Source organism: Saccharomycopsis crataegensis, assembly GCF_037102585.1.
Source record: "Saccharomycopsis crataegensis DNA, jcf7180000000082, whole genome shotgun sequence".
Lineage (NCBI taxonomy): Eukaryota > Fungi > Ascomycota > Saccharomycetes > Ascoideales > Saccharomycopsidaceae > Saccharomycopsis > Saccharomycopsis crataegensis.
In genome coordinates this window covers 118175-128586 of record NW_027043827.1, presented here as the reverse complement: position 1 = coordinate 128586, position 10412 = coordinate 118175, and the positions used below count along the sequence as shown (strand labels likewise).

General features: G+C 36.1%; 1 protein-coding gene across 1 annotated transcript; it reads left to right on the top strand. All coding sequences in view use genetic code 12, as the record gives it.

Annotated features, from left to right (window-relative positions):
• Window positions 1–9481: 9481 nt before the first annotated feature.
• DASC09_028840 (uncharacterized protein) lies at window positions 9482–9664 on the top strand (the record flags this gene model as incomplete). The annotated part of the gene is made up of 1 exon (XM_064996487.1): window positions 9482–9664. The coding sequence occupies one exon, from the start codon at window positions 9482–9484 to the stop codon at window positions 9662–9664; it is 183 nt and encodes a 60-aa protein (XP_064852559.1).
• Between the last annotated feature and the right edge of the window lie 748 nt (window positions 9665–10412).

Below are 10412 nucleotides of genomic sequence, written 5' to 3'. Positions count from 1 at the left end.
AATCAAAATTCCAATGAATAAACATAATGATTATTAAAATCAATACTCAAAATATACAACGGAGTCGTATCAGCGACCAGTTGGTAATAAGTTTCACCCAAAAATCCAATGTGTCTTTGCTCCAAGAACTAAATCTATCAGAAGACTTTTCGTTTCAGTTCGATAACAAAGTCATATACTATAATTCAACCTGTTCCAGAACAGCAATAATTGTTGATGATTCTATTCCAGTGTTAGGATCCAAATTAGCAGGTATTACTGTCCAACATGAACTCCAAAAACACATCACGGATGTCTTAATTGAATTAGAAAATAACCAAGCACTCTGGATTATAAACTTGTATAATCCAAATCAATACCAAAAGCAAAATCAGATCCATGATCAGCTCAAACTCAGTTTACTTGCCCAAAATCAGAATCTTCAAACTAGATTCCCAGGAAAGACAATCAACATCATGTTAGCTGGTGATTTTAATAATTTTATTGATCGTTCGGACTCCCTAAATTATAGAAGCCGTGAAGACTCAGTTGCTGAATCCTTAACTAATCTCATTACTTTGTTGAACTTGAAGGACTCATTCAATTCAATCAAACATAACATCAAGAAAACATTCACTAATAAAGCATCAGAATTAGGGAAAAGCCGGAGATTGGATAGGTTCTATATCACTGGGAGCTTCTTAAAAAACAAAGAAAACAAATGGAATATGACACAAACAAATCATTTTGGGAAAAGATCCACACATGATTCAGTTACAGTGGAGTTGACTTTAACTTCATCCAAGGCTTACTATAATATGAAGAGATATAGATTGACCGACAGAATCATTAATGTTCTCAGGCACCAATCTATAAATGAAGATATCCAAGGAACCGATGAATTAATAATTGATATTAAATGCAAAGCAGAAAAACTCAAACACATGTTGAAAAAAGTGAAAGTGCCTGAACTTGATAAAATGACGGAATATTATCAACATATTAACCAAGTTTTCCACCAATATCAAGAACAACGCCCAATAAAACAGCTAAAAGATGTAGAAGGGACACTAGTTCAATCTCATGAAGAGATAATGAAAATAGCAACTGAATATTATATGGACTTGTTTGATGGAACCAGAGGAACAAAGGACACAAAAAAAATACATAAATATCTTCAGGACGTGATTCCAACCCAAGGAATATCTCCTGAAGAGAAGAGAAAAATGGATTCCTTCATAACAATGGAAGAACTCAAACTGGCAATTGATTCGGCAAATTTGAAGTCCACACCGGGCATAGATGGAATCCCATACAAATTTTATAAGGAATTATTTCCCCAAATCAAACACATCCTTCTTCAAGAATTTAACCACATTCTAACTGAAGGAAATTTACCATTCCACTACCGAACTATACTCTTTAACATCATACCAAAGCCTGGAAAGTCAAAAGAAAACATTGGAAACTATAGGCCGATAGCCCTTATCAACACTAATCTTAGATTATTATCCACAATAATTAATAATAGGTTGTTGAAGCACTTGCCCGATATCATAGGGGAAGATCAAGCTGGTTTTATTCCAGGCCGGTCATCGTTCTCCAACATCACCATTTTCAGAGAAATGTTAGATAGTCTAATTCATCCAAAAGATAAAACGCATATAATACCAAATCCACAAAAGCTGATACTAATTGTGGATTTGGAGAAAGCGTTCGATAGGATATCTCACGAATATATGGAACAACTATTGTCCCATTTAAATTTTGGAAAAAAATTAGCCAAGTTAATCATCAACATCCTCAAGCAGACAACGGGATCCTTATACATCAACAACATGACCGGCCCATTATTCAATTTAAAAAATGGTACCCTCCAAGGTAATCCGTTTTCCCCTTCATTATTTGCATTAGCAGTAGAACCTTTACTACGATCTATCAAACAGAATACCAGAGGCCATAGTTACCAAGGAGATTTGATACCTGAAGCATATAGCAGTCAACATTATCTTGCTTTTGCTGATGATATCACAGTTTTCATCAAAGATAAAAGAGATTATTCCAAAACAATGAAATGTATTAGACTATTTGAAAAATTCAGTGGCAGCAAACTCAATGAAAAGAAATCCCAACTAATCATACCAACTGATAATTATCCATTTTTGACACCATTCCCATTTGAGATTGCTGATGAAAACTTTCAATTGACATATTTGGGGATAACTATTGGACCATCAGTGACATTTTGGCCCGAAACATTGCAGCGTGACCTCCATATCAAGTACAAGTTATCAAACATGACCAGCTTGCTGATTCAATCAAAAATAGAAGCATTCAACACATATATTGCATCCAAGTTCTATTACAAAGAACTACACCAACCTTTGTTACCCAATCAGTTGAATCAAATTGACACATCGATTAAGTTATTGGTCAAGCAAGATACACCTATTTCTTTGGATACACTCAAGACACACAACAACAAAGGCGGTTTCTCAATGATTGATTTAAAGTCTCAACTCCAACACCGAAGAGCCAAAATTTTCCAGGATTTGTTTTTGGATAGTCACACTAAATATAATCAGATATTACGTTTCAAAATTCAATCAAGTATCAACAACATCATTCAAAAAACATCACCAACAAAATCACCAAAGGATGACTATATCAAAACTCATTATTGGTGGGTGGTATTACTTGAACTAGCGGATGACATTGAGAATACCAATGATTCAATTTCCTTAGAAGTTATGAATAGCAGCACATTCTCAGATGCTGAACGGACAGCGTACTGGGATTTCAGAAAAGTTCTTGGTATAAAGAAACGTACAATCAGGTTGAAGCCAATGAAGATTGGAATTGAAGATTTAAAAAATTCAATTGAAAAAGGGATTCCTGAAAAATATCAACAACACATTCCAATTAAAATTAAGGATTTTGACCATACTAAAGGAAGTAAAAAACAACGGGAAAAACAAGATGTCAACAAGATGTCAAAAACACTCATGGACATTACTGGGGTGAATCAGAAACAAGTTGATAACTTTTGGCATAACCTCAAAAAATTCAACCAACATTTCCCGGGGAAATATCAAAATATTCACATCTTTCATTTGGGCATTGAAAATCACAATTACGTAAATAATCATTGTGACTATTGCAGCAAAAAATTAACCAGATATGATGAACCCCAATATGCCCCAAAGGAAATCCAATTTGAAATCATGAAGCACCATCTTATTGAATGTCCATTGGCCCAGAAACTTTGGAAAAAAATTGACTTGAATATCCCATTAACCTGGCAAACAATCATTACCCCTGCCACCAAAATGAACGAAACCAGAACGATCGATAGATATCTAGGTTTCCAACGAAAATTATCAAGATTGAAATCCAAAAGGCATTTCAATTGTCATATGGCCGTTGATTCAATGATCTTCTTGCTTGAAAGCAATATCTTTTAAGCGGAGAAGAAAAAATAGGTGGGGAAAAACAAGAAAATAAAATCAAAAAAAAAAATAAAATCAAAAAAAAAACAACAATTAAAAACCTTAAAAACGCATAAAAACATTTTTTCTCAATAATAGGGTTTTTCACCATTAATGGTTTTCCCTTAACACTTTAATTTTCAAACTACATTAGATAGTTTATGAGATATATAGTTATATAATTAATTAATATATTGAATTTTGTCTTTAAAAAAAAAAAAATTATATATATCTATGTAAAATCTTATAAGCTAATGCTCATTATATATGTTAGGGAAAACCATATCATATGGTGAAAAACCCTTTAGTGATAATTATTAGTATTTAAATAAAATGTTTTTTTTGTTATTGTTTTTGTTAATTTTTTTTTCTTTTTTGTTTTGATCGACTATTCAGCTCCCAGTAGTAATGATATAAATCAAGTTGTTAATTGATGTGTTCCAATCAATTTGGTTATGATATCTTAGGCGTGAGAGTTTGCGTTGATAGCATAGGTAGCGGTCGATCTTTTTGATTGTTGATTCTGAATGATTGGGAGCGATTAAGTTATTCCATGCTAATGGAATTGGGATTTTCAATCTTGACCATAACTCGGTTGATAATGGGCATTGAATTAGGAAATGGGTCATTTTGATCTTGACTTGGAGTTCTGGTGATTCATGTTGTTGGTCTTGAGAGACGGTTTCGAGCCCGCAATAGTGACATTTTCTATGTTGGTAAAAAAATTGTTCAGCACCTAAGTGGAATATGTGTATGTTTTCAAAGTGTTGTAGTTTTGTAACTCTAGTTACAAAAGACATTGATAACAATAATATTCAATAATATTTATTCCCTTGTTATACTTGTTTTACTTGTTAACTATCTAAATTATATAAAGGACAAACTCAGACTATGGGGGGCATGGCCCATATTTATATTAATCTCAATGGGTTCTAGAAGGTTCCATAAGCTCTAGAATGTTCCATGGAATTCTAGAAGGTTCCATAAGCTCTAGAATGTTCCATGGAATTCTAGAAGGTTCCATGAGTTCTAGAAGGTTCCATAAGTTCTAGAAGGTTCCATGAGTTCTAGAAGGTTCCATGAACAATGACTAACCACATAACTTTGGATTGCCAACTCAACACATGGTAGTCTTTAGCCGAAAAAATGTCCTTGTAATAGGACGTGGCATGGGCCAATAAATCTTGAATATCGGTGAGTTTCCTATCTCCAGCAATGACAAAAGCATCAATTGGATTTGTGTTTGGGTTCTGTTTAAAAACAGAGTTCAATCTTTCATAAGGGTCAGGTAAAATAGATGGGTCACTGCGTTGGAGAGAGTTCAATGCCGTTTTTGTTAGTGGTGCTAACAGTCGGATCTCTGCAATCAAATGGGATATGGATGGCAATTGTGATAACTTCTTGGAGTTAGCAATAAATGGTATTAGTTGGTTGTGCAATTTGAAACGCTTTGGTCCTAGTTGCACTAAATTAAAGGAGAGGGCAAATTTGATGCTAATTTCGTCATGTGTGGAAATAGTACCAAGGGTATTTGTCTGGCTAAGAGCAGTATTCTCCAACAAACCCTCAGAAATATAAAATCGATCTAAGCGACGATTTTTACCGTTTGAGGCTCGGTTAGTGGAAGGGAGACCTTTGGACAGCAGGAGGTAGAAAGCGTCTTTGAGATTGAAGCATTCAATGAAATCGTTTAGTTTTTTTAGATGTTTCAGAATTTTTTTATTTTTTTTTGATTTTGGAATTTCTAAGATATTGTTGAAATCTCCTCCAACCACTATTTCGATGTGTGAGTTTGGGTATTTGATAGCCAAATGGCCCAACAACTCACCGAGTAGCTGGTGCAACTGGGAATGAATAGTCAATTGGGCTTTTTGTTGTCCAGTTGGGTTGTATAGGTTTATCAATAATAATAGAGTTTTGCCATCATTCCAAGATATTACTAGATCAGTAAGGTATCCGGTTAGATGTGACTCAAGTTTATCGGAAATGAAATTTTTTAGTATTACCGTGCCCATGGAGGGGATATTTCTCAATAGTATAGCCGCTCGGGGGTAAGGGGAATTATTTACATGAAAGGAATGTTGATGGAAGTTTCGGATCAAAGCCTCACAGTCTTTCGGAAGTTCTTGAAAGAAAAGGATGTGCTGTTTGTTGTATTTGGAGAGGTGATGTTGGGAGGTGAAATGATATCTCTGAATATTTTGAGATATTAGATTGAAGGATTTCTTATGGGTAGTCATGATTAATTGGATTCATTTATGCTGATATCTGATATCAGCTCATCATCGTCATTATCATCATCATCATTCGGATTATCCAGGGAGTCAATTTCAATGTGATCACTCTGGTGATCATCTGGTTCATAATCTGAGTCATCATCGTCATTGCTTGAATAGTGTTCATCGAGGAAAGCCAGTAAATTTACCGGTTCTCCATCATGTTTGTCGGCTTTCAGGTTTCCCTTAGTCAGCCGTTCCAGGTCTTGGTTGCTCTGGTGAACAGTTGTATTTTGAGATGTCCTCCGGGTCTTAGAACTCAGGTTATGAGAACTCTTGTTAGGAGTGGAGGAGGGTTCCTTGGCTGGAGTTTTTGGCACGAGAATTGGGGAGGTGTCATGTTGAGAATAGATGGTGTTGGATTTTGTGGTTGAAGGGGATGAGACTGGGGATAATGGTTTTGGGGATGAATGTCTTGGTTGGGTAGGATTGGAACTGGTAAATGATGGGGATGTATTTGTGGATGATTTTTGGGGTTTCTCAGTCTTTTGAGATGGCTGGTTGGTGTTGTTCCCTTCAGCTTCCACGCCGGGTTCCGTAATATCCAATTCCGAAGTATCTCCAGCTAAGACATTGAATGGGTTTTGCCCAACCTGCTTATCTGGAACTTGTCTTTGGGAACGGTCCTTTCTGTTTGGTTGTAGTTTTGAGTCTCTGTTCAAAATGGTTCTCTTCTTTCCAGTAACAACTTTGAAGGAGCTATTTGCTTCATGTGCAACATTTTGATTCAGGGATTCTTTTTGTGGGGTGATCTTGGTTTTCTTAGAATGACGTTTAATTGGGCATTCTGGTCCAATGTGGCCTGGTTTTTTACAGATGATACAGTTCCGCTCAGGACAAGAGAACTTGGTATGCTTCCTGGAACCACAGCTAGTACAGTGGAAACAATGGGTCAAGAGTTTGATTTTCAAAATCTTGGATGAGATAATTGGTAGTTCTGTATCTTTTTCCAAGTTTATCATACCATAGAATCTATTTCTTTGGAAGGGGTCAGATGTTATGCAGGCTTGCAAATCAACAAAATTAAAGGCATCGTATGGGATCTTATGTTGTTGGAAGTGGGACTCCAATATGTCGTTTAAAGCATCTCTGTTACTAGTTTGGACTTCGATTTCAATAAAATGACGTTCAACATATTCGTCAATCACAATTTTGGGTTTATAAGTTGTGGTTTCAGTGCTTATTTGTAAAAACTCATTGATATGATTGATGAATGATATTTTTCTTTTTTTGAATTTGTCGTCTGGCAGAGGGAAATCAGGGAAAAAACTTCCAGGAATGACAATTTCATTTTCATCAGAGTTGATATAAATGACTTCCTGGGAATGTCTTAAATCATACTCCAATTTTGTTCTTTGATGACGTTCAGTTTCCTCGATGTTCCCAGATTCAAGGAGCTGTTGTTGTTGATTAGCTAGGTCCATCAAAGCGAATTTAATGAGAGCCAATTGGATTTCTGCGGAGCTTCCTTGCATCAATGGTTTTGGGATTTTGAAATGCAAATTACCTTGGTTCAATTTGTAAATTTGTCTGAAGAGCTGTAATTTTTCATTGGTGGTAAGACCTGCAAGACGTTTCATTTCCATGTCAATCTTTGTTCTAGATTGTTGGCTAAAGTACTCAACAATGAACAAAGTATTATGATATTCCATCATTCTGTCTGGATCATCTGGACGGATTTTATACAGTGTAGATTGATAAATATGATCATTATTGTTGTAGCATTCAATGAAGTGCTCCAACACTTCCCTGTAGTAGAACTTGAGGTCCTTGATGAGGAAAGGCCAGTAAAACGCGTTAGCGAATTTTCGGAAAAGAGGGTCATTTTCCCTGTCGATTTCTTTCCTCCCATTAAAGGGGTTGACCGTGGTCGTAGAAGAATTTTCCATTTCTTCTGGGGCAAGAGTAGAAGCGACAACGGAGGCGAAGGAACGGGCGGAGGTGGAACTAATAAAGGCGTTTTGGGTTTTTTGGGTTTTTTGTTTTTTTCAGATTGGTTTTCAGTGGAGTTTTCTACGTTTTTTTCGGAGTTTATGGAGGATTTTTCATTTTTTTTGGTGTTTTTTTGTTCCAAGTTCGCATCCTCAACTTCTCCATGTTGAGGGGCCGTTGCGTGCTTAGGTGATTGATTACCTAATAATGCAGGATCGATTTGATTAGCAATCGAAGAATAAATTTGGGTTGCGGCGGGCAGATTTGGGTTTTCTACCGCGTTTTCCTCATCCCTTGAATCATTTGAAGAATAATCGCTTCCATAATTGGAACTTTCATCGTCAAAAGATTCATCTTCGTCATTTTCCGGTGGTTTTTCGACGCTGTTTTCATGAATTTCAGCGTTCTTGTTGTCACGACCTTGATGGTCGCCTTGAGAAGACATATCGACATTATCAGCCACGGAGGGGGATGAATCTCTAGTAAAGGACTTTGGGGGATCATTTGTAGGATCAGTTGAGTAATTAATACTTTGTTTCTTATAACTATCAGGACTTGACATGTTGGTTTTAAAAAATTTTTTTTTTTTCCAATAATTTCTGGTCACTTGATTCCAGAATCTAGTGTGCCCTTGCACACTGATTGTAACAAACACATCATTGAGCGCGAATGGTGTAGTGGCTAGCATTGCTGCCTTCCAAGCAGCAGAGCCGGGTTCGATTCCCGGTTCGCGCATTTTTACCTAGACTCATCTCTTTAACACACCATGAGTGTTTAAATTTAAAAGCTCCAATTTTTTTGTAAGCACCTATGAGCTGGTTTGTGTGTAGTCATCAAATGTTACATGGAGACTACCAATAAGCCAATCAGAATAATCCTGATACTGAAGAAGATTGATCTTCAGAGATTTAAATAATTATATATTGAAGCATAATATCCTACCACTGGTGGGAGGGGAGCCGCGGTTGAGAGGATCCGATTTTGACCAAACTTGTCTTATCACAAACTCTGATATTATTCAATCCCAAGCTGGAATAAACGACACACAAACCATTCAGCCCCCAATCTAACTTGCAACAACTCATTATTATTACTGCATAATGTCCTGAGATAACTCTAACTATAACTTATCCGTCACTTCCAATGCGGCACCTACGGACGATCATACTTCCGCTCCGGGGAACTCTAGCAAGAATTTACATAATAAGCTTGTGCAAATCATTAGTCATCATATTCAAATGCCCCCGTGTTGAAATGTAGCTTTAAGTAAAGTGCAAGCTCTAATAGTTTGATTTTGTCTACCACTTAACTTAAGGGTACTTTATGTGATTTTGTGTACTATGGCGGAGCAATGTTTTTCCGACAAGAAAAACGTCGGACACCTATGTACAATAATTACTTCTTCTGATAAAAGTGCGCTCTGTTGTCGCAAGTTCGAGATCCTACAATCAAGGGGTCTGTAGGTCATATATACTACGAACCAGATCATTAGATCTCCACTAATAAATATTATAGTCGTTGCTATCAAGATTATATTTGCAGCCATTATTGGTTTAAGGTTGCTAGGTGTCGTGCTGTTTGTCCTTACTACTGTCCTTATATTTAACTTTATTATCTAAAGTGTTTGTCATTATACGTGAGTGCGTTTGTTTCGTCTTTATATATATTAAAGTACTTTGTAGACCTGTAGAATTCTCACACCCCGGTTAAAGACAAAAAAGACGCGAAATCTCACATAACAATTTGCTCTTCCCATGCACAATACTCAAATAAACTACTTAATAATATATTCAATAAACTAAGATTATGTCTCAAGATGCATCTGAAGCTGATGAAATCAGTGATTTCTTCTTGTTAAGATACGTGAACAATAGTTCTAATGAGTCAGAACAGTCATTTATTCTGCCAATAGCTCGACCAGCCCTGTCAAATACACCAAATACTCATGAAGTAGTCCAGAATCTGTTACTAGCTCAAAAAAAAACCTAAGACAAAGAATCGGCCTTCATTGGAAATAAAGCATAAACAGCTTCTTTTTAATTTGGTAGAATGTGGTTATCCTAATCCTAAACTAGCAGAACTCTACGAAAAAAAAAAAAAAAAAGAGCAAGCCTTCTCCAAAGAAGCTCTTAACAAGGTTGAGAACTACAAAGCAAAAAAAGGTTAAGAACTAAAAAGCAAAAAAAGGATCTAACGATTTAAAGATCATTGAGATGAATGGAAAGGAAGTCATGGGATTCAGGGAAGTCGTTACGGAGCACTTCTCTTCAACACCTTCTAAGAGGAAAGGATGTTGAAGTTTTGTAACCCTAGTTACAGTAGTCATTACCAATAACAAATACTATCAAACTATCCTTGTTATTATTCTTATTCTTCTTAACTAACTAAATTATATAAAGGACAAACTCAGACTATGGGGGGCATGGCCCATATTTATATTAATCTCAATGGGTTCTAGAATGTTCCATGGAATTCTAGAAGGTTCCATAAGTTCTAGAAGGTTCCATGAGCTCTAGAAGGTTCCATGAACAATGACTAACCACATAACTTTGGATTGCCAACTCAACAAAGGAGGTCAGGGTGTGTTTTTTTATCCGGTACAATTTAACCTTTGAATATATAGTGAGGGTAAGTATCTGTTATACTGCCGCGCTATCTTATTTACCCTTATGAAAAATAGACAGTTACTGTAGAAATTCTGTTGGTATGTACTGGCTGTACCAGAACTATCCTGGTG